Source organism: Solea solea, chromosome 13 (assembly GCF_958295425.1).
Source record: "Solea solea chromosome 13, fSolSol10.1, whole genome shotgun sequence".
Classification (NCBI taxonomy): domain Eukaryota; kingdom Metazoa; phylum Chordata; class Actinopteri; order Pleuronectiformes; family Soleidae; genus Solea; species Solea solea.
Window position 1 is genome coordinate 19,677,334 of NC_081146.1, and position 25,995 is coordinate 19,703,328.

Sequence of the window (25,995 nt, forward strand, 5' to 3'; positions counted from 1 at the left end):
AGGAGACTTATTGGGCGCTTGAACAAATTGAAGGTGAGCAAACATCTGAGGCTTTTCTAAAATGAATAACAATTAGGTGATTTAAAAAAGAAAGAAAGAAAGAAAGAAAGAAAAGAAAAGTGGTCTTCTCCAAACGGTACGTGAAGGAGACAGACACATCTGTTCCTGAGAGTTAGCCGAGGTAAACAGAGAATAGAGGCTGAACTCCCCGATGAGCTGTCGACATTCTTGTTTCACAACTTTCTCAGGGCCTTCACAGGGACGCCATAACACTACAGAAACATTTCAAAATCTTCATCACTGCCCAATGCTTTTATCAAATAACTGGTCCAGCCAACACCTTTCTTTCCAGATTCACGCAAAACATGCAAATGTTACACATTCTCACAATAGAATTAGTGAGAATCCCACATATTAATCCCCGGCTTTAAACAGGATAGTGTCCAGTGGGAATGTGTTTAATTGGTTCTGCAATGCCGGTGTCTTTTTATCGACTTCAGCTGCGATTGATATCAGTGAGACCTGCGTGAAACGTTAGTAGCTATAGCTGTAAGCACTAATGTTTGTAACTATCCTTACTTTATGAAACTTGGGACAGCGCTGAATAAAGTTTATTGATCCTCGAACGGATCATCTAAATCCATGGTTCTCAAACTGTGGTACACCAGCTTCAAGGAAAATCAGTTTGTTGACTGCATATACCGGGGGTATGTGGGTATGAGTGGAGCTGAGGAATTTTGACCGGAGTGCGTAGAAAATGAAGCTAAATAACAAAAAGATATATAATAAATGATATAATAATAATTAGAGTCACCTTATCTGTCACTCCATCTTAATCTAATGCCACTATACCAGTGTGTGACGTATATGTGAGGAAGAGGAGGATGACGAGAGAGCAAATGATCTTATTGGGAATATATCACAGCTGTATTTTAATGTTGGGGATACTTTGAGAGCTCAATATTTTCTCAAGTGCTACTTGTTATAAAAAGAACCACTGATCTAAACCATTGATTGAAAGAAGCAAAACTGTCACCACTGTGAGATTATCACGGGCAGCTTTGGTGTTGTTCTTTCTTCTCCTGACTCGGTTTGTTTCCAGCACCTCTGGCACTAAATAACAATCGACACAGTTGTCCACTCACTGTGTCTTTTTTGCAAATATGAAGTAGTATGACATGTGGCTGCAACTCAGGTCACCTCAAGGACAATGTCAAGGTCAAGGTGACACTGTCCCTTGTTTTAAATCTAAACTTTATCTTAAACTTTCATTCAGGATATTCTTACGCTTAGTTTTTTTGCTTTGTAAGTGTATACGGATGCTTGTAACTGTATTTATTTTATTTTATTTTTCACAAATTCAGTAATTGCCTAACAAACTTAGGACTTATATCTAAATATTACCTCCTCACAGACCCTAATGTGTGCCAGTAAAGTTGCCCTATATTCCTAATGAGTCATTATTACAGAAACATGGTTAGAGTAGCTCTGTGTTCTTGTAACACAGTGTAGGCCCCAGTTTAATGTGATTCTTTTTTAAAGTTAGAAATCCCTGATCGTGATGAATTAAACAGGAACTTGCTGCATAAATTCAACCTCTCCCTCATGAGCAGATGCCATGTAAACATCCCCCCCGTCTGTAACCGCGCTGAGAAAGTTGTGCACGGCGTTACGGTGAATTCTGATTGACTGTGACATCTCTGTGATTTAAATGGAAGACCTGTGTACCTCCAAAGTTTACCAACATCAAATATAAAACAAAACAAAACCTCATCGTTCCAGCGAGACCACCGCACTCTTAAATATTTCAAAAAAACTTCCCCCTTTTTCCTCTTGCCGGCAATCAGGAAACAATCTTTCCTCTTCTCTCCCCGGCATCTTCAGGGACTCTGGGAACAGAGTGTGTGGGAAGACGCCTGAATTCAAGATGACTGCTCCACATTTGATGGCGAATGGGTGTAGCTGGCGGAGGGCGTATTAATTGGATATGTGGCTGGCTTCTTCTCCTGAGCAGGGAGAAGAGGAAAACGAGTGGCTCCCAGTGGCTCAGTGCGTCGCATAACCAGTGACCTAGAAAAGGAACACTTATCACTCCCTGGAGCGGACAGCGGTGGAGCCGCACTGCTAACGAGTGCACGGAGCCAAAGTCAGCCGCTGATGAGAGAGAGAACACAGGCATTGTGGGTATGCGGGACGAGCAGGAGTGAATGCGAGCGGCACGGAATGAAGAGGAAGCCATGCAGTGAGTTACGTTCACGGCTTTTGTTTCAGTGTCTGAGTATGAAGACAGGGATCAAATCCGTTTCATAGAAAGAAGCATCAAACATTAGGCTTTATTCGGCTCATGTCTTAATGTGTGTTGGAATGACAATAAAGGAATCTTGAATCTTGAATCTTTATGTCATTTAGCAGCACACATGTAATGTTATTGTGTTTTGCTGCGTCATCACTGGCAAAGAGCTGCAATCAAAGTCAGGACCTGAGAGGCCGTGATGAAGAAGCAATCATTTATGTAATCTAAAGCACATACAACTGAAAAATCTGACTAAAAAAATAACATTTATATTCACCTTTTAACACCTAATCCTAAAAATGTCCGTCTGGGCTTTTTTGCTTATTTTAACCATAAATGGGCCAGAAAAGGAAACTTTCAATATCTGGCAGTTATTTACAATGTACTGTATGTTAAAATAGTGTATTAACAATTTAAAATGAAGAAAAAACAAAAAGTTTAATTAAAAAAACAACCACTGTAGTTGTACACTAACACCTGATTTTGCATGTTAAATTTGAAATTTGAGCAGCATAAAACAGATTGTCCAAAAACAGGCCAAAAAACGGAAACTATGGGCATTTTTTCCAACTCTCTCCTCTCGGGTGACAAACACCTGCTAGAACAGGTTGTTAAAATACTAACACTTTGGGATGGAGGCTCTGCGTCCTGAGCTTCTCTTATACGACGATACAAACACAACAGACGACTCAAGACACTCTGTCACACTTTTTTTTAAATACTAACTAGACTAGATGCTCAGTGGCCCCCAGGTCATTTGAGTTTTAAACCCCTGATTTAGATGCTGAAAGGTTCTTATGTAATTATTCAGCAATAACACACAGATAAAACCGTGGCTACTGTGCCATACTGTGGGTATGTTTATAGTCATTTAAGATGTAATTTAGTGTTGTAGCAGGTATCAGCACATTTGAAGCGTCCATTTGTCATCCGAGAGCAATTCAAGTGTTTCTGTGCAAAAGGCAAACATTTCCTTTCAACCTCGCCACACTCTGTGCTGAATAATGTGGTGACTGAGACAGAGAAGGAGAGAGCCATAATATATATAAACACTGTCCATCAATTCATACATCAGAGGAGTGTGGCCAGTCAGCAAAGCACGCGGCAACACAGACACTCAGCTGTTCAGTCTCGTTCCCTTTGATGCAGCACAAGGCAATGATGGACCAACCCCATATTGAAATACAAATTGGACACTCACACACCTACAGTAGTCATTAAGAATTCACTTGGTGAGTCAGTAGGACTCTCAACACACACAGCCAGGTAGTCCATTAGAAAGGCCTATTAAGAGACGTGTCCACAGCGTTATAGCGCAGACTGAGAGACGGTCAGCTGGTCCTCAGATGTACCTTGTTCCACTGATCCCCTTTAATTAGCTTTGGGTGTTTCTATAGGCGATCTGCCGCAGAGTAAAAGCAGATATGAATAAATTAGATCCAACCTAATGAGCACTGATTGGAGGTTATATGTACAGATCACTGTATGAACCTTTTTCTGATTTGTAAGATGAGAGAAAAAGGCTATTTCTTGGATAGTAATATGCTCATTTTACATTTTTAAGCCACTGAATTGGTGAAAATTCAGTGGCAGAAAAACAAAAAAGTTATTGAACACTATCTTTGTAAAATTAAAACAATTCCCCCAAATAATGTGGTCAAATATTAGAAATGAAAATGAAATGCAGACTTTAATATTCAACCTCTATAATGGGACATATACCCTGTACTGTATTTCATAGGTTCAAATGTTATAACAGTGTGTCCTCTTTTTCCTTTTAAAAGAAACCCTCTTTTCATCCTTTCATTTGTCTCCCCGCTGACGTGCATCACAGCCTTCACATTAATCACCAGTCTGTCGCTCCTTTCTCTCCTCCTCCTCCTCCTCCTCCTCCTGCTCTCAATTTATTCACATTCCTCCTCTTTCCTCTTCCTTTACCGTGAATCACGCCTAATTAGGCGCTCTCTGGATCTGATTTTCATAAAAGGCTCAGGGGGAGGGGGCTGGGCTGTGGTTATGACAATTATTTTTCATATATGGAACTAGGGACAAAGTATAAATGGTTATTAGTATTCGGCGCCTTGAAGGAAATCACCAAAAGATGCTGCTGAGATTTGAATATTACAAAAGAGACGGCGAGATTTGTGGAGATGTGGCACAGTGTTGAGGCACGGCTGAAAACAAGAGTGACCGCGTTGTGTGCATCATTTAGGATGCAGCATAATATGGACTCTGCAAAACCTGCAATGATAACCTTATTACACAATAGTGGTGGTTGAAGTATGTTTTTCATCATGTTGAATTAAATCTGCATTTGGCTTTCTGAAGTATTGGTCCTACTTTTACATTTTTTTTTTAACATTATTTAACCTGGAAAGTTCCATGAGATAAAAATATCTATTCACTAAGGAGACCTGGCAACACAGGTTGCTGGTTACATTTTCGTTTAATAATACAAAAACAAATCTACAATACGGAGCATAAATCAGACCGGCTCTGATGTAATTAAAACAGCTGCAATTTTCTATCTCTATAAAAATATTCCAGAGACATAATTCAACTGGAAATGATCCCATGAATAGCTGAGGTCAAAGACGGAAAAGGCCTTTATTTTTGCTAGTTCAGTTTAAACCCTTTCTTTTTTCTAAGTGGCAGAAATGTGAATGGAAAATTTAAGGACACGGAGACTTAAAATAAAGCGACCAACAGAAAAGGTGAAATCAGCTAAACTTCAGCACAAATTCAACACATATGCTTAAAATCAAGCACACACACACACACACACCTCGATCTTTTTAGCTTTTGAATAAATGTGTTTTTTTTACATTATTCAGAGTGTATGTGCCTATCATCCCATTACAAGCAGCAGCACCTCACAGCCTCAGGGTGGATGCAGCAGGGGTGAGAAAACATTGGTTTAGGTGGAGAATATCTGATGGTGTCCCCTGTTATATTAACCACACAGACACACATACACACACACAGGCTCGTGTACTGTGCTGATGATCTGCCGTTACTGAGCGCGCTCTATTGTTTACAGCCCCCTGGACGGGGTCTCCAGATGGCAGGGTGCCTATTACTTCGGCCCCTACTGTGAGGGCCCCACTGTGCGTGTGCATGTGTTTATCTGTGAACATATTCACCTATTTATGTGCATTTCTGACTATACGTATGGCTGCAGGGCAGGCCGTGTGTGTGTGTGTGTGTGTTAAAGTTAAGCCAGAGGCGACGTACAGTGAGACACCAGTGTGGCATTCCTTCAAAGGCCTCATCAGAGCATTTTGCCCTACAAAGGAGAGAGCAGAGTGTTTCTCCGGGGGATTAGCTCGGCCTTGGTCATTAGGCCTCAGCCGAAAAACACCCCTTAGGAGACGATGGCTGGATCTATAGCATGAAACACATATGGCACTCACACGGCTGTATGCTGGGCCCAGCTCATGAATATCATTACATAGTAATGGAAGATAACTACCCAGGGATAAAGCTCGGCATTGCACAATATGTTTTCTTGTGCAGTCAGGACTGCGTTCAGAGTCTGAGGATATTAAAGTATACACAATTCCGTCTCTGATGAAGCTGCGTGAAATGTTTTGGGTCACTGTCACTATTGTGGGTGTGCATATGTATTTCTATTCCTCTCAGCGGTGCACCTTCATTCTGTGCTGCTCAAGAGAAAAGCTCACAGACGTGAGAAGAGAACATTCAGTCATGTTTTTCATCTCCACGTGTTTTAATTGACAACTCGTCTCCACCTCTGACCTTTAGCACTGTTCGACATTACGACACATTGATCGGCAGAGGAAGAAACAAGCATCAATATTACAATCAATCACTGAGGTCAGTGAGGTTAGGAAAAAGAAAACAGATCGCAGATTTAACAGTGTTATGGTGAACCGGATTAAAAGGACAGGTAGATTAATGATTACATCTGAAAAATACAAGGGAATAGTTCAATTATCAGAAGAGGTAATACTGTTCCATAATAACAAAATAAAGAAATCATTTGTTGAATGTTTTATGCTCTAAATTGTGTATAATTGTTTTATTATTTAAAGCAGAATGTTAAAAGTTATGTACCAGCGCTATGTTTTTCAGACATAAGAAAATGAGCCAGTTACTAAATTGTTTGATTTGATTGAACTGAATTCCTTCTGATTTTCGTCTGTTCTTAAAAAACATGTTTGAATATATTTACTTGGACTCTGAGAAACTGCAATTTGACAATGTGGAGACATTATTTTTAAGATTTAATATACAAAACAATTTGTATTTGTTGTTTCTTCTATTTAATTTCATGTCTATTTATGTCTTTAACATGTTTTTCTCCAGCCAGATGAAACACTTTGTCTGTCATGTTGTCGCTTCCTGACCATATGAATGCATACAAAAACACAGTTGGTTATAGTCTCTGTTGTTTGCCTCTTCATATTCCAAACCAAACCACCAGATTTGGTTCATGAGAGCGTGCACGGCGTTGAGTGACTGATGCCATTCCGGCAGCGATAAATCAGTGTGTGCTTGTTGCAGCTCGAGAAGTATCTGACATTTACTCCAAAACTATCACCGTGCTCTTTGGCTTCCATACATCACATTACACAGTCACACAGAGCGAGTGACACAGAGATGCAGATAAACAATAATATCAATGGAGAATTCATGGCCCGGTCTATATTTCTTGCCATTAGGATGACAATCTGAACTGGAGATACAATTCATTACCTGCAGGAAAGCTGACAGGACGTGCGGCGACGCTTCCCTTTGTACAGCGCTGAGACACGCTGACATTTCAACATAATGGTGCCAATAATGCATTCATCTGTTCACTGTTTATGGACCAGCAGTCAGGACTGATGTGATCGTCAGGAGTGACATGATGTGTACCTCAAACTGCTGCTGCTGCTGCATCTTTGATGGGAAACGTTTGACTTTTAGCATTTAGATAAACTGTGAGTTTAGGTAAAGAGAAACAATATGGGGTTTTATTTCCTGTTGTTTATTTTCAAAAATGCCGACATTTTAATATTCACATGGAGACTTCAAATCCTGCGCTGGGATTATTAAGACTTTAATGAAGTTTATCACACATTACCGTCTCCGGTATTCCCATAAATTTTTATACGCTCATATAATATATATGATTTGTAGTAGTTTACTCACTCCGCCCTCCACCATCCTCATTCTCTGCACATTGTGCTCCCCCCACCCCCTTGTACCCCTTTTCAGTCAGTGATAAATTATTTACTCAGAGTAGGGATCTACACGCGCTCAGTGCAGTTGCAGTCGCACAGCCACATTGCCCAGGGGCGGAAGAAGGGCCGGGGTGAGACGGGTGGCTGAGTATTTTACAAAAGAGTGAGCAAGCAAGGCAAAAAAAAAGAAAAAAAAAGAAAACAGCACTTTCCAAAGGTCATCGCCACCCACCGGGTCTTATGTGGTATTTTTATTTCTGATGAACACTCGCTCTGCTGCACTCGGCTCTCTGTGTACATGCACCACCTTCAGGCCTAATGTGGTAAACCCCACAGTGTTAAAATTGTGTAGTAAGCATGATGGAGGGGGAAAGGAAGAGCACTGTTTATGGTGAGCGGTGAATAAGAGACAAGTATTATAGAGAGGAGCCGAGGTAAGGACGTGAGAGAAAACGAAACAAGGAGACGAGAAAAAAACAGGAGACATAAAATATAAAACTGGAAAAAGAAAGAGAAATTAAATAAGACAAAAAAAAGCAGAGCAGAGATGGATGTAAGGAGGTGGAAGGAGGAGAGATTGTAGCAGAAAGAGGAGAAATAAGACTTCATTACAGTGATGTGTCTCCTGCTAAAGCCAGAAATCAGATAGGCTCTGATTGTTTTCTCTTAGATACACTTTAATCTCCCTGATCTTCAAATACTGCTGTAATTGGATTCTTCTGGGATGATCAGGAAAAAAAGAGAAGTCCTATTAACTGCTGTCAATTTGTATCTGCACAATGGGAACAAGAGAGGGAAAGATGATGAACTAAAAGATACAGGTTTCGTATTCAAAAAAAAAACCAACAACATAGGATAAGAAATCACATTATCTTGTTAAAAAATGTGACTTTTAAATATTACACAGATATTAAGTCTCATGTTTCGATGCAAGATTAGATGATGGGTGATTATTATTGTAATCTTGGTGTATCTATCAAAGAGATCCACTGATCCATTTAAAATTCACACATATAGAGATGTTTCATTTTCATTCACAGCCTCATCTGTCTTCCCTCAAAGAAAAGTTTACCACGTTGGAAAATCTACTCGCATATTTGACCATTTAGTTTAGAGTAAGTTGATATCCATCTTCATGTTAAAGATCTGATATTGAGTCATGAAATCATTAAATTGATATTTTAATATAATGACACCTCCACTGTCGCTGCCAAACAGCAGAACATCGCTGCTGTCTTCTTCTTCTGATGAGCAAAGAGGGCATGGATGCAGGCGAAGCAGCACTCGCAGTGCCCTCTGCTGGTAATTGTTAACTTGGTAATGCACATCTAGGCTGTATATTTTAAGCTTGAATGGGTTTTTTTATGGTTCAATTAATGAAAATCTCTTTCATAACAAAGCAAAATTGGTATGGAAAGTTAAAATAAATCTGTATCGATTGAACTGAATGAAATCATATAATCTGTGGCGATATAGTCAGCCGTACTGATCCAGAGTGGTATAAAAAGACAGTGAAGGATGAGACAGCTTTACAGTGAACATACAGTAAGTCAAACTTGTTTTGTCTAACGCTCAAATTATTCCATTCAATATTAAACCAAGCTGTATTTTACTCCGTCTCCATTATCCTTGTATCTTCTCTGTACACACATTCCATGCAATAAGGCTTTTAAACCTGTATTCCTGCCACAAAACCTTTGCTTTAAAAACATTGTATTTCCAGTGTTGTGTTTCTTTTACACTGTGGATGTAATTACATAGTTGTGTGGTCCAATGAAGTCATAATTATGCACGAGAACTGGCCCAAGTAGTTATCCCATTTACTGCATCTGTCTGAATGTCACCAAAGGAATATGGTTGGAGCGAATTCTTCTGTTGTGATCTAATAATACGCATGTCATTTATTTGAGCAGATGCAGCCTAAAGAATCCTTTCTTTTTCTGTGTATGTGTACTGTGGTCAGAGGTCAGTCCTTTTGCACTGACACATAAATAAACACAAAGAACAAACATCTGGCGTAAAAAGTTGTTTGAATACCAAAATAGATGTATGTTGTTTTTTTTTTAATTATATGACAAGATACTGTGCTTTGAACATTTCTCATGTAACCCTGAAGCAATTACTGCCACCGAAGCTGTGTCAAATTGGTGTAAAAATGTTAAAGCTGGCTGTTAATTAATTCTTCTTTTGAAATGGCATTAACATTCCCCTGAAAATATAAAATTGCTAGTTGCTGTGGTAAACTCTTAAAGGGAGAGAGAACGGGGGGGAATAAGACCAGGCACGGAAAAACCAACTCTCTGCCAGGCCAAGTGAGTAAGCGGGAAAAAAAAGAAGGTGAATCATACGGAGCACTTTTCAAATTTCTTTCTTTTATAGATTTTCTTTTTTCCCCCTTGTGCCCATTCTTCTTCTCTTTCAATCTATTCCACCTCTCTCTTTCTCCATCTGTTCCTTTATTCTACAGCCAATCCTTTAAGGGCCTGCACTGAAAGGTCCAGATACACTGATGTTCTCCTGATGCCAAGGCCAATTGAAACTTCTGTTAAGGCATCTATTGATCTTCTGTGCCTGTACCATCTCTTTCTCTCTCTCTCTCTGTGTGTGTGTGTGTTTGTGTGTCTCCCAGTAAACAGGGTCACAGAGGGGTTTTCTTTCTATTCCTGCTGGTCTGACCTTTAGCTGTGACTGGCAACGCTCTGGCACCTGTTAGCAGCCCAGTGCCACCACTTTTTGTTGAGATTCTACACCAACACAATACACCCCCCGCCCCCTTTTGTCCATATAGAAAATGTGCAGAAAGATGTGCAGCTGAATTTTGTGGTACAGTATATGAACGTAGATAGACTCCCGGAGCATGTCAGATCCCTTTGAACTCATTTCAGAACACTGTGTTCTAGCAAGAGCTTGAAGCAAATTCACAGCCCCCACGATTTTAATTTAACTACTTCAACGTCTTAATCACAGGGTACATCACGATACGATACGCAATACATGGTCAACGATACTAATAATATCACAATACAACAATTCTGTGATAATCTTGTATGACAATACATCATGATATCTGTATATCTGCCATTATTCCGCCGTAAACTCCCTCTTCTTCGGCCAGGTGACTTCCACCCAAGATTCCCTCATTCATTTGAGCAGCGCCACCGTGAGGCGACATCAAGCAGCGATGCCCGGTGTGTGAAACTGGCAGGAACTGTTTACATTAGAGCACCTTCGTTTGTTAAATAAAATCTAAATATTTGCCCTGGCGTATCGATCATCGCATTATTACACGGTGAAGGACGGCGATATATCACCAAATGGATATTTTGACCCACCGCTGAGTAATACCATGCACGTCAGCATCCAATTACATATCATTTGGAGAGATATCAGAAATGTGTATTATCACCAATATCACCTACTTGTTGGAAAGCACACAAAAGTATTATTAAGGACTGCAAAGCTAAACAAGACAACTTTACTTCAACTCAGACATATAGTTGTATTTGTATCTGGTTTCACTTGTGAATGATTCACAACAGCTTTGGGTAATATATGTAATAAAAATAATAATTACAAAATAAAAATAAAAGGCCAGTGATGGCGTAACCATCTTGTAATAATTTGTGAAGGCTTGAAAATCAGAATAAAAACACATAATTCTGCTATGGGTGGATGCAGAATTACGTAGCTCATGTCAGTCCAGCCAAATGTGTGTCATTTTACTTTGCACTAGATATAATTGCTTCTTGTCAACAACGCTGATTGAAAAAAGACATTAGGAATCTCTTTGATTTACTGTTTTGTGGCGTCTCTCGATCTGTCCTCCCCCCTCCTTTGTCTTGCCAAAATATTTCAGATCATAATGCTATCTTGCTTTCGTCATAAAATCTTCGATTTCATTCTGTCATCTCTCCCTGACCTCTTTCATTTCCTTCCCCCCCTTGCTCCATTCATTCCTCTTTCTCCGACGCGTTGGTTCCCTTCTGCTGCTTCACACCCCACTGTCCCCTCTGACCACTCTGGCTTTCTTTCCATTGACCACAATTTCAATAACTGTGGCCAAGGTTATTTTGCAGCCACCGCTGAGCGTGTTTGTTTGTCCCCCTTTGCAAGACACTCTGCTTATTCTAATGGACTCCAGAAGAGAGAGGGAGTCTTTTAAAATGGTTTAGAAAGAAGGCCAGCAGAGTCCCTCTTCATCTCTCTCCTCTTTCCTTCCCCGCCTTTGTGGACGCTGACAAAGGACTCCCTCTGTGTTTGCCATGGGACCAGATGTACCCCGGCAGTTCGCAGGATACTAACCCCTGGAAGCCCTTTCGTTCCTCATGCTATAGATTATACATTAAATCTGGAGTTTGCATTGCATCGACAGCTCCAAATGACACTGAGAGGTGACCAGAAATGCTGATCCTCAGTGAATATAACCCATCACCGCGTCACTTTGCAATAAAAGAAACCAGGTTAAAGCCGATATTCCCTGAAACAAAACTAAGTTGCACAGATCAATATGTTTGAATCGCGTGTAGTGCTTTAGCGTGTGCCAGCAGCCCACAGTGCAGCCCTGCATCCCTGCATCCCTGCTGCTCTGTGCTCACAATAGAAGACAATCCAGAGCTGGACTAAAGTCACGCAGGGGTCGGCAGCCTCCTCTTTGTCAATGTCTTCCCTGATGCGCTGCCTTTCAGCCAGTAGGGGAGCAGAAACTGTAAGTGGCTCTTTATGTAAAAGAGAGAGAGAAGTGCAGTAACAGTGATGTGGAATGTGGAAGTCATTTTCTAAATATGACACTGGATTTCACCTTTTCTCGGAACGACAATCTGCAATGTTCGTAATGTTTGATTTGCGTATGTGCCTAATGTTCCTTTAGGAGTACAGCATGTAAGCCGAGTCAATCACAAGGAAACACATCAGGAGATAATGATCACTTTGTGTACAACACTTCTCTCTTTATTTGATTCATACGTTTAATTTCAAGCCTGCCTTTTGGGCATACACATTTATTTTATATTTATGCAGTTTATCTAATGAATACACTCGCTCTAATGTTTTTTTGTTCAGTGTTTCTTTGGCCTCTCATTTGATTTGATCTCTAATCATTTTGTCTGGTCTGTGGTTGGTGCTCTCTTGACTTGACCGGCTGTTGGAATTCTGGACTGTACCAGGTGAGACAAAGGGAGGCAGGGTAGTAACAACAGACCTTTTTTAAATCTCTTGGTTGACTGCTTTCCTTCCATGTCAGGTTAGATGAAATGTAACCCGAATATGGTGCTGTAGCTTTATTGTACATTTGAAAAGCTTAAATGAGAAGTATAATGTTTTAACTTGGTTGACAGCTACAGCTACAGACATACAGACATTGGTTTTGACCAGTGGACATGGGGGCGGGGGGGCGGGGGGGCGGGGGGGGAGGGGGTGTCTCTTTGGACGCTTTTGTTTAGATCATTACAGCTTTGCAATTATCAGTGTAGAATAATAAAAAGAAAAAGATTACAGGTTAGCAGCACACTGTGGGACATAACATCATATACTCAAGGCTTCGTGTGAAACAGTCTAGAATAAATGTGCTGCTAATAACTGGCGTGCTTGAATTTTCCCCATTAGAGACACAGCCACACCTAGCATTGTGTTGTGCTTCTAATCTGACTATACCACACACACAGACACACAAACACTCACTGGGTCAATATGACTGCAGTCTTTTTCACTGATTTGCACACTGAAGCCTAATGGATCTTGGCTAATGACAGGAATTTCATTTAAGACATTAAAATATACTCTTATTTTCAGCGTTTTCATGTCTTTCCTGTTTGGTTTGGTTCAAGTGACCTCTGGTATGTTTGCCTGGTTCGTGATGTCCATTAGTGAGAAAGCCGGTGTGGACCAAGCTGTGGTTTTAGCATTCAAAGGCTAATTTAGTAAATCCATCAACTGTTTGTGTACTGTACAGGAGGCAATCTAATAATCAATCTGCATACGCAGTGTCTGTGCCTGTCTTTTGGAAGCCATGGTAACACATGTGTAAGGTCAGGACATGAGCGTGGGGATTTTACACTGATTAATCAGAGAGTGAGTCAAAAACTGTGGTCTGCTGTATTAAGCAAACCCACAGTAATACTATCAAAATACTGCCATTGTTCATAAGAGGGATCAATTTTCTCACAACCAATTATTGCTCTGTGACCTATGATTAGATCCATGGTTCTCAAACTGTGGCACGTGTACCACAAGTGATACACAAGCTTTCTGTGGTGGCACTTGGAGGAAAATCAGAAAAAACTGTTCGACTGTATATACCAGGGTATGTGAGTGCAGTGGAGCTGAGGAAATGATGCAAATAACAAAAAATAATAATGAGATCCACCTTATCTCTCGCTCCATCTTAATCTAATTTCACTATACCAGTGTGTTACGTATATCTGAGGAAGAGGAGGAGGAGGATGAGAGAGCAAATTATCTTATTGGGAATAAATCTGCCTTGTGTGAAAAGTCCGTAGCTTGGCCTCTTTACACCACTGTGTTTTAACATTGGTGATAATAGCGTTACTTCTCGAGAACTGAATATTTTCTCAGGTGCTACTTAGTTTAAAAAAAGTGTGAGAACCACTGGATTAGATGATTAGAAGTGTCGAAATGCAGAAATATAAACTGAAGACACCAATCAGTGAGTTAAATGCTAAATGACTTCAAACAACAGTTTCATGTTAAAGTTCATTCTTTCTGAATTATAAAACGCCTTTTTCTCTTTTAATATATTTCACCACCGATTAAAAATGGCCATACTTAGCTACGATATTTAAACATACATTTATCCTTCATAAAATGGGGTGTATACTGATTTGGAAGTATTGTATTTCTATATTCCATAAGGGAGTATCACGTTGCACAGATTTTTATTGTTTGGTATTTTTGAATGTATTATTATTTATAGATATGTTTAAATAAAACAGAGTTACTGTTTCCTGTCAGTTTTTTGTTTTGTTTTTCTATCCAAAAACTAAAACATGGCGGCACTAAATTTTGATAACCGAATAGTACACTCATGAACATCGTTGCTCTCCTGTTGCTCGTCTTCCTTTCTTCTCCTGCATCCAGCGACAACAACAAGCTCATTAAACTGCAAGCAAACTGACATTTCACCCCAACTTCTCCCTCTCTCTCTTGTTTTACATCATTAAGTGGCAGCGTCAGGCTCAAAGGTAGTTGGGAAAAGTCTTTGAGACAAACGGACTCGCCTGGCAAGCGAGTGTTTTGATGAGCTTGTCACTCCCTCACCCCAAACATGCCTCATTAGTAGTTCAGTCGGAACACCTATCTGCACTCCCTCTGTGTCTTTCTCCTCCTCCCGATTACACACATACACACGCACGCACACAGTTTCTTTCTCTTTCCGTCTTTCCCTCCATTTCCCACTCTGGCCCCCCTCCTGTTTTTCAGCACTAATTAGCTGGCTTCTCCCTCCTCTGTGCTTCCCCAGTCACATCTCAAAGGGAGATGGATATGATTTTTCTTTAACCCAAAGGCCAACTTAATCAGCTGAATTAATGACTTTATTACCCGATAGGCTCCAGGCCATGCAACACATTTCACTCCAGTGCCCAAATGCTCCTCTCTGGATCTCCCCCCCCCCCACTCCTTCTTTTACCCCCTGCAGGAATTTTTACATTTCAAAAATAGAAATGAGAGAAGAGAAAGAGAGGTGCTGAGACCGGGCAACGGGGCAGCGGGAAGATATTATGAGAAATATAATTGTTAAAGTAATATAGAGCTACAGGTGCACCGTAATGACAACTTTAACAATTAGCTTCTAGTCATTTACTGTGTGTGGATAACAGATAACTGAGTAATTACATGGTCACTGTAACACAACACTGTTGCTTGTATATATAACGCACTTCCCTCATCTTGTGAGAGGTCATTAAAAGATGACATTTTCTGTTTTGTAATTAATGCCCAAGTTTCAAAATGCCTGTCAGAAAATGTCCTGTGAGTAAATTATTTTGCTCATTTTTATATTTAAGATAAAACATTTTTTAGCTATTGTCTCAATGTCCAAAAAAGGGAAACTATGTGTTTTTAACACCTTTTCCCTTTCTGGCAACAAAGACGCTGATTTGCCGTAATTGTTGGCTTGTTGGCTTTTTTTCCGTTAGCACAAACCGTGGCGTAATTAAGGTAATGCAAAGTGCGCTTGTGCGAAAGCTCGGTGTTAAAGGGTTAAATGTCTTCAGAGGTGATAAAACATCATCTGATAATTGCTGTGATACTGTATCTGTTCCTTTAAAATAAACAATAAAATCAACTAAATATAAATGTTTTCTTTTTATAAACCCAAATAACTCTCTGATATGAACTGATATAGGGTTCATAACTCTTTAGGATATAAAAGGTCAGGCATGAGGGAAGCTCTTAATTCTTAAAATTGGGAATGGCTGCACGAGATTGTTCCCATTCAGACTGACGTACAGGCACATTTAGTGAATTTTCTATTACATGCCATTTACATCAGCCTTCAGCCTCTTGCTCACGGATCGACAGCACGAGAATTGGAAAAGGTGGGGATCAAACCACCAACCTTCTGGTTAGAAGACGTCCATAACAGCCCCCATTATGTGCAATAAGAGGTACAGTTTTCTCGTCATCAGTATCAGCCCCCTCTGTCATGTATATTTGATACACACACACACACACACAGTTTTTTTTTATACGGCTGAAACACAGTAATTAGCTGATACATTGGTGTCTGTCAGTAGATGTATTACCGCAACTGAGAAACACCACTGATAAGGAGATGTGCCATTAGTCTTCTCATTTACTTGACAAACTCAAACAGAACCCAAGGCCTATACACTGGATGAGGTTCATCTGCTGACAACAACATAATGAGCTGGTTCTACAATCATACCGGCTTGAGAACTTACACTTGTTATTGCTGCGACCGCAAGGAAACAGCGAAGCTCAGCCACACCTGTGCTCAGCGTGTACAGAGACAAGTTTTTGGCCTGGAGGACGACGACCAGGGAACAAGAATATTAGCAGCCTAATAAATAACAAGCAAGCAAATGTATGTAAATGCATACATATACTATTTCTTTGTTGTTCAGCCGATATGCATCATATCCTCCCTGAGATCACACCTGCTGTAGGAGGATTAATCTGATGCTGGGCTGTGGCTACAATCCAGAAACCTGGGGTTTGAACCATGAAGTTGGAGATATTGTTTAAGAAACTTTTTTGTATTATTATCAAAAACAACACACACACACACAAAGGCCTCCATAGAGTAAGCATTCTGAGGTACTGTACGAATGTGAAAGAACTAATTCTAAAATAAAATGGGTGGTTACACCTTACAACAGAAGCGTAACAATTATTCCGTAATAAATAGGTAATAATATTGCAATACCTTCTCATTTTTAATGCAATTTCCAGCTTGGTAATAACAACAATAATGGTGTGGTGCAGAGGAGATGATATTACAGTAATACTATGTTGTTTTCAAAGTAACATCAAGATATTGGTTTGGTCATGAAAGAAGAGAAACTACATGTTACCATGTCATTACTGTATGAATGTCTCATACAATATAGAAACTTTATGAAGATAAATGTGAGCTCTTAAAGCACAAAAGCTATGCACACATGCTCAAGCTCTTTTCTTTCTTTTCTCTCCTTTTCTCACTTCCCAGGTACTCTAAAACACACACACACACGTTTGTGCAGTATTCATAGTGAGGACACTCACTGACATAATAACTTTAACCCTCAAAAATCCATTTTAAGGGGTGACGAAACACGAGGACCAGTACACAATTCTATTTTTATTTTATTTTTTACAGTGAATGCCCTTTTTTGGGTTTTCCATTAGTTGATTCTCAGTGAATTGTATTTGACTGCGAAGCACAATAAACAAACTTGCCACAGTAATGTGTGAAGCACGGCTGTGAGCCACAATATATTCCTCCCCAACCAACACCGTTGTTACAGTTATTGACAATACTTGTGAAGTGCGCGCGTGTTGTCTATGGATGGAAGACACTCATTAGCAGCTCGTGCCTTGGAAGAGGAGGATGACTTCATGTGTGAAAAAAATGATTCAAACTGAACTCAAACAGTACCGGCACCTGCGAGTGTGTTCTATCTATATCCACTTTAACACTTCCTATCCTTCTTACAAGCTGCAAAGCCATGAATATGGTACATGGTGAAACTGATAATCAATACGTTCACTTTACACGTTTGGATGACACCATATCAAAGGTGATATGCATACAAACGCAGCGCCAACTCAAGTCTATACCAAAATGTTTAATTTGAAAGTCTCACCTAAATGCAGACACTACATGTAAGCTGCTGTGTTGAGATAGTTGTGAAGTGTAAGCGAAGGTTTTACACTCAGCTTTGTTAGAAGCCAGCAATCCCCTAATCCTCACTTCCTGTTTTATGAAGTATCTCAGTCCCATGGGGCCTATTAGTCAATTACACCTGAGCACTGCTGTTTAATATGGACTGAAAACATACCTGAGTTACCAGCATCAAACACTTCCTTTGCTCTACATTTCTCTGTCCTATACAGTAATGAGTGGAGCTAAGGTGTGTGTGTGTGTGTGTGTGTGACATTCAGGAAAAAAGGAGGAATAATTCATTAGCTCTCTATATTTCACTCTTTCAGCCTCCCTCCTGATCTTCACATTCAACAACTCTGGGGCAAAGGCAGAATTGCAAATTAGCTCCTGGAAAAATCTAATTAATTGGCCATCCTCACAGGCTGCAAAGTTTGGGCTGATGTGTCAACTCCCCACCCCCCCCCACCCCCCAACACAACTCCAAACAGCTCTGAGCAATAAGGAGGGAGCAGAGCGGGGGAGAGGCAGGGAAAAAGAAGCAGAGGAAAACACGCCATAAAACAAAACTACCCTCTGCGTGTCAATTAATACAGCACTTCAATCAGGGAAAAACTTTCTGAGCTGACTAGCCGCACAATAACTCACTCAACCAGGCAGCTGTCAGTTCGCCTTCTCTGCAATTTCACAATCAGTCAGCCTCAAATTAGAAGTCAATGTTCGCCTGTGGGATTTTAGAGGCTCTTGAGCCAGAATAATAGGCTTACTGTGGTTTCTCCTCAATTTCAGAAGTGAAAAATATCTTAAGGATTCTGCAACATGAGTGAAATTTAATATTTTTCTTCCCTTTTCTTTTTTAACTTTTCCCTTCATTGAATTTTTCCTTGAACAAATATTCCTTATTTATACTATACATTGCTATTGAATGCACTGGGGCGGTGAAGTGATGTTATGCCTTATACAATGTGTGTGTCAAGCCGCAGTTTACAGTTAGAAACATAGATGTGTGCTGTATCACGACCAAATCATGATGGAACTCGGAGCTACTGCTGCCATCCAGTGAGCCAACAACGGTCTTAAAGCGCCATCTAGTGCTGTGTAAATGTATTACAAATATATGTATATTCAGTGTTTATGACTGGATAATTAAAACCACAATAATTTATAAAACTATTACATATAAATTGTTGTTCTGCTACAACTTTGCTTTCACCGGTTGATTAGTTCCACAACCCTGGTCCTCGTGCCCTGCTCAAACACACCTGATTCAAACGGTCAGCTCGTTATCAAGCTCCGCAGAACCAGGTTTGGGAAACTAATCAATGAGTCGTTTTATCCATAAAAGGCAGAAAACCTCAAAAAGACAATGTCCTCAAATGCTACTAACTGACTATTATACTAATATATTTACCTTTTATTATTACTATCATCAAAATATTTGACAATTTGAGTTGTGATTGATAGATAACCGATTTATTGTTACCGCCCGACTACAAACTATATTCACATGTTAGACTGCTGTAAAATTTGATATGTTTTTAAAGAGAAACAATACAATTACAATAGGAACTGTGTTCTACTGGAAAAATGTATACACAATATGACAAAACGTTCAATTTATTTACAAAAAAATAGATATATAAATACAATTGTGTGTGTAAAGGTCTATACATAATGATCAGTCTACCTGACTACAAAATAACGCCAACGCACCAGAGTTGACATAACAGCCACAAACATCCGTGTATATGTCTTCATCACTGAGTGACACTTCATTATTAAATTACTACGACAGTCTGACAATAGTAAACAAAAAAACCCTTTCCTTAGGAAGATATTTACAACAGTCTGACATAAAGAGGAGAAACCATACGTCTGTGGCTCAGAGCACAGAGCGATATTTACACGCCAACATGAGCCACACGGCACACGCATTCTCTGGATACACGAACACCCGAACACGGACCGCCAGCCTCACATGGTCACCGCGGCAACTAACTATTTCCTGACAAAACGGAGACCTGCACAGAAAGTGACAAGAGACAATAAATGTGAGGAACTGCAGGGTCCTTTACAAAACAAAACAATAACAACGAATATGAGCATGGGAGATGTATTTGCTCTAAAAGTCACACTGACAAACATGGAGCCAAAATGAATGAATGCCTCAGTGCTATGAGTTATTCGCCAATACCTTGATTTCATTTGCTGCCACTGTGCAATATTTTTTATTCTCTTACATGTATGGTTTTAACATTTTTTATTGCTTTTTGTATTTTCCATATATTGTCTGTTTTTTTATTATTATATCTTTTTATATTTTAGGCCTGTTTCTTTTTGGTCACAGTGGTTGTTTTAAATGCACTTCCAACATTAATTTTGACTTTTACACACTGACAGTAAAATACTGTCATATTTACGTTGCTCACTTGGAGAGATTGTAAGAATGACAGAATGATACATTGATACTTGAACAGGATGAATGTTCAATAATTAGATATTTATCATAATCATTGAAGGATGATGAAGCTAGTTCATCATGTTTTCCTATGTTTTATGGGCAGAAAGCAACAAACCCACACTCTCATCTCACAATTAAGATGTAAAACATTGTGCAACACAGAAACATAGTGATATATATTAGATGGTTGTATTATTGATATAAAAATTGTTAACTTGGAATACATTAACCTGCTAATATTTTGTTTGTCCATTCAGTATATTCAGAAATCTATCTTACCTGAGGCAGGTGGCAAACGCTCTGCGGGCGTTGTGGTGCAAGAAATGTATGGGGAAGCCTTTGAAGGTGTGTCCATCTGCCAGCGCCCTCCTCAGTGCATCCTGGAACTCCTCGTTGCCACAGGACACACCGGTACAGCGCTCCAGCTCGTAGGCCGATAAGGCGGAGGACAGCAGGTAGGACAGGTGGTCGTCCCACACTGTTGCCAGCTCCAGGTCCTGGAGGAGGGAGCACCACAGAGACCCACACTTCAATCTTCCAATGCATGTTAGGACACAGCACAACTAATGTAACTGGCACCATTCAAATAATCAGTATGTTTATCTTTATAATAATAGTCAATTTACTTCAATTTATGGTCAAATACAATTTAAAATGAAGTATTACATTTAATTACATGTAACTTGAATTTGGCAAAAATGTAAATAAACACCATTAACCATAGTTGTTTGTATGATACAATTCAGAGATTAAATCTAATTTCCTTTTAAGATATAATTAAAATACTGTATATAAAAACAACTGAGTTCTATATGTTGTTGAGTACTCCTATGAAATATGTGAGGATCAAAATAGTCAACCCTGCAATCAAACTAGGTCTTCTCTTATCATTTAGATTGGGAGACCCCTAGTGGAACAAAATATATACAATGTTTTTAAATTACATCACCTTTTGACTGATCATTTGAGTAATTAGGGTGACTCTCTTGAATTAAAAAATCATCTAAAAAGCTTCAGATGTCCATATCCAGCAGCTCTTTTACCTTTCTGTGCTCAGAAATCAGGTAACGCATTTCTAACTCCAGCTGGTTGCTGCAAGCAGCAGGTTCCAGAGATGGAGCACAGAGTGGAGGCAGAGGTGGCAGAGAGGTGGTGGAGCCCGGGGCACAGACAGACTTCAGAGCCTCTTCACTCATCGCCTTCCATCGAGATTGATTCTGAATGGAAGAGAGGAGGGAAAACATTCATTCCACTCACTATCTAAAGGATGAACAGTATGCATGTAAAAAAAGATCTAATCAGAATAATGGATCCCAGCGATAATGGGTGTAGCTGTAAAGAACACCACTCTCCTACCTGGAAGTCAAAGACACAGAGTTCCACTGCATCGGATGGCTGGCAGTTGGCGAGGAAGGTCTGGTGGTTGAAGACACAGCCCACAGTGCGGTAGGGGGACGATGGTTTGGGCTGGGGGGACAAAGGTGCACCATCTGGGTCTATGGCCCGATGGAGGTATCTGACCATGGAACAAGAGGCAAACTCAGTCTTCTTACAAACTAACACATACTGTTTCTAGTATTAAGGAGAAAACAGTTTAAGGACAAATTCATTACTGACACTGTTAAGGCACAAAGTTTAAACTTGGCATATCACTCATTTCTAATTAAAGGACATAATTTGATAAACAAAGAGCTAAATATGCAGTCACCTGCAGTTCCTTTGCTAAAAAGAATGACCAACACATTTCATGGTAATCCGTTCACTCAGATACCCACAGACATATAACTGCCTCAGGCATACAAAAACATATCTTTTATGTCATGTCTGATTTTACCAGTTATAGAAAAATATTTTTCTAATTTTGAACACACGCTCTCAATGACATGTGTTTTTCTTCTTTATAAAATAACACATCTGACAAACTCTTAACAACTGTAGATGTTGTAGTTTGATACCAAAGGAACAGGAGAGAGGCAAAAGCAGTGTGTTACATGACTCTTTATTATCATATTAAAATACCTGTGTGCTGTCAGGCTTTCCCAGAAAGTAATGCTTCCATCACAGCCCCGAGTCAGAACCCAAGTGTGTGCCACTCCCCTGGCTTTGGTGCCCACACACACATATGCATCGAGGCCAAAGCCCAGCAGGAGGCTGCACAGTAGGGTGGCATGGTCTTCACAATCCCCCTGCAGGACAGACGGCGATGGAAAAATAATATAAGACCACACTGTCAAACTTAGGTTAAGCATGTTTTTAGAATTCTCTTTCTCATTAATAAAGACTCATACACTCAGATTTAACTCTACTTTATTAAATTATAGTATAGTTGCACTATAAGCACGAGAGGATTTATTGTGGTTCATTTCAGATCATGTCATATTGCAACAGATTATTTTAATCCTGACGAAACCTCTAAATTCCATCTGAAAATGATGCCTGGATTATTTTGTTATATATATTCTGCTCCACAAAGATGAGAGTAACCCCTCATTCTTGGGGAGCCTTTTTGTTTCACTATATTTTATGTTATTATTATTTACAACGACAAGCCACACTATTAAAACTTATAACAGACTTTAAAGTTGCAGTTTATGAATGAATGTCTGTTTTCAGTTATTTTCCAGCCATAACTGTAACACTACCAGTTTTAATATTTTGGCTTATCTTTGTATGTAAGCTATTATACTGAGGTATTATAACTTTACTCCTGAAATATTGCACATTTTGTCTTGAAATATTACAATTTCCTTGCCAAATGCTTCATTCTGTTCCTGGAAATATTATGACTTGTTTTTATAAGAATGGAAAATCCATCTTCTAGACAAGAATTTACGCTCTAAAAAAAAAAGTACAATATTGCCCCATAAAATACTATCCATTTAAAATAGATCTAAAGTATCATGACTTATTATGAGATACTGAATTTCCTCAACTGTGGCCTTAATATTAGAGTGGAAAAATGCACTTGCAACGTCAAATTCAGCTTGGGCCCAGTGATGCCAGTTGAACATGCAGTGCTGGAGATGTGACAGAATTTAGTAATAGCTGTTTAAATAACATTTCTACTATTAAGTACAAAACAGTTACATTATTGACACTGACAGAACATAGCTTAATCTTGGCATAGTTTAGGCTTTAACAAAATTTCACTTATTTACTGCAGTCCTCACTGCTGCTCGTCTTATTAATCATGTCGGTGCAACAGTCTGTTCGCACAGAAATACAATATCCTCTTCTCAGTGCACTGTTGGTTTTCCACAGAAGTGTTGAATAAAAGAAAAGTCTGCAGGAGAGGAAACATGCTCTGCAATCATCTAATTGTCTGTGACAGTAAGCAACATTTATTTGACGCTTCTAGTAAAGGGGCCTGAATTGAGTGAGGGACTGCTGCTGCTGCTGCTCCTGCATGCGCTGGCTCGATCAACAGGCAAGTCAGAATGATAGATGTTCCCCAGAAGTGCTAATATGGACGGCAGCATCAGAACAGGCTGGGGACTGATGAGGCTAAATTAATTTTCCCTGGAATGAAACTCATAAATCACAGCTGACAAGAGCCACTTTGTGAGAGTTGTGTTTTTGTCTGCCTTGCCAGCCGCTCACAGAAGAGAGGCAGGAAACATTTATCCTGTGGTGGCATAGGAAATTCCACGCTATCTAGTCAAGAGATGAAAATGAATCAGTCAGTTGACTGAGTGGAAATCCTCCTTTCTCAGAAATGACACAATCAGCTGTACTCAGAAATGGAGTCAGTGCGAAAGCAAGACTATGTGACCTGTTAGTCATATGCGAGGCCCAGACACTGCTTAGCATAATAAAACACAAAGCCCACCCTAAAGCTGGTGTTTGATTTACTCAAACATCAGAACCCACTTTCTGTGTAATATAAAGGGATTGACATATTTGTGAATTGTCATTGTGATGATGTACAATGTTGCATATGAGTAACATGGTTATCTTTACCACTACAAAACTTTAACTGATTATCCACTGTTTATACCGTTTATACAGGGTGACAGAGCAAGATTATACCACATTGAACTAACTATTAAAGAGAGGCTAAAGGGGGAATTTGGATGACTGTCTAGCACTAACTCAAAGACAGTGAGACACAGAGAAGCAAAAACACTGTTGACACTTATTAGACATCTCATGACTGGTCAGGAAATGTACATCAACAAAGACCATGAACATTTTTTTACCATTCACTTCCTAAGAGCTATTAGATTCACATTCATTTAGTGTGTAAATTGACTAATGAAATAGATGTGACTGTGGAATTGTGTACTACTGTATGTTCAAACACTCAGTGATTAGACATCTCCACACTCATTTCCATTCAGAAGAACTCATGGATGATGTACTGCTTCACAGGAACTCAGGTATGAAAAGCTATGAATCAGCCATTATCTCATTAACAGTAAAGATCTTGGAGCATTGCTTTCTCAAGAATGAATCAAAAGGAAGGGAAAGATCAGCACACTATAAGTCTCTGATTTAATAAATACATGTTTTATTGCCAGTGATGTTTTGAGCACATACTCTTGCTCAGACTACTGATAAATAGTCACCTTCTTTCTTTTCACTGCTATGAAAATTGTGCTTGATCCAGCACCCTTAAAAATGTTTTTCTGGATGTGTATGTCCTTTTTCTATTCTTAAAAATGAATCACCTCTGTTGTGGCTGCCAAAGATCCATTATTCTTACCTTTCCTCTGCACAGGAAAGCCATTAACGTGCACCACTGCTCCTGTTTGCCTCCTCCTCCTCCCACCACTGGGGCTTTCTCATGGGCCAGCAGGCTGACGAAGCGGGCTGCCTGTCTAGGACTCTCCAGCAGCCGGCCGGCCCGCAGAACACGCACATAGGAACATACTGGTCTGTTGATGCCGTTTTCATCCTGTAAAACACACAGACACAGGTCACGGGACAGCAATAATCATGATTAGAACCCCCCCCCAAAGCCACTAACATGCTAAATTAATGTGTCAATGTTAAAGTGCAAATAAAATCAGGTTGATGCAAAAAAACAAATGCAACACAAAAATTTTAAAGAACCTGTGCAAATATCTTGACCATTTTGGATTGGTGTGACGGTCGTATTTCCAGGAACTCCCTCCACCACTGTTTGGCATAAACCAGGAAGAGCCTCTCCTTCTCTGCCGTCCTATGCCTCTCCAGTGATTGCTGAATGAGAAACACACAGTGACATCATGCACTAAAAATAGAGCTTTAATGTATCTTTAACAATGACGCCTTTATATCAACTCTCAGCAGTATTGATCCTTCGTGGGATTCATTGTGAGTTCACAGTAGCTGGGCGATGAGTTTTCCTGTAACTGCTGAAACCTGATGAAGCTGATGAATAAATAGAAAAATGGAAGGGGGGGGCTCCAGGGTGCTGACCTGTGTGCTGATGATGTCAGTGCTCAGAGTCTCTGTGAGAGGAGGGTAGAGCTCCAGGCTGACTGTCAAAACACCAGCTGGGACTTTACATTCACTTCCTGGTGAGAAACGCAGACACAGGTTTAAATAAACAACTATATTCCCCTGCTAATTAACAGTTAGTACAAAGAAAGGTGGGCCAGGACCCCTCCAAGACCATTAATGAGATTCAGTTTTCCCTCCTCAAATGTTAGATAACTTGATAATTATCTCTCTCTCTCTGATCTTTGCTGCTTATTTCTTTTAAAATAGTGTTCCATCTCCTGAACGA

The 25,995-nt window shown here is 39.8% G+C and overlaps 1 protein-coding gene across 3 annotated transcripts in view; it reads right to left on the reverse strand.

Annotated features, from left to right (window-relative positions):
- cep76 (centrosomal protein 76) overlaps positions 1-25,995 on the reverse strand; it is a 54,097-nt gene that overhangs the window by 25,639 nt on the left and 2,463 nt on the right. For 2 of the 3 annotated variants that reach the window (XM_058648725.1, XM_058648726.1), the window contains exons 6-12: positions 25,686-25,783; positions 25,338-25,466; positions 24,988-25,179; positions 22,302-22,468; positions 21,639-21,798; positions 21,326-21,499; positions 20,562-20,779 (exon numbers count right to left, since the gene is read on the reverse strand). In XM_058648725.1, the coding sequence (XP_058504708.1) occupies positions 20,562-20,779; positions 21,326-21,499; positions 21,639-21,798; positions 22,302-22,468; positions 24,988-25,179; positions 25,338-25,466; positions 25,686-25,783 (1,138 nt within the window). Of the gene's footprint in view, positions 1-19,422; positions 19,843-20,561; positions 20,780-21,325; positions 21,500-21,638; positions 21,799-22,301; positions 22,469-24,987; positions 25,180-25,337; positions 25,467-25,685; positions 25,784-25,995 lie in introns of those variants that run through there. The other variant, XM_058648724.1, reaches the window with a different exon arrangement.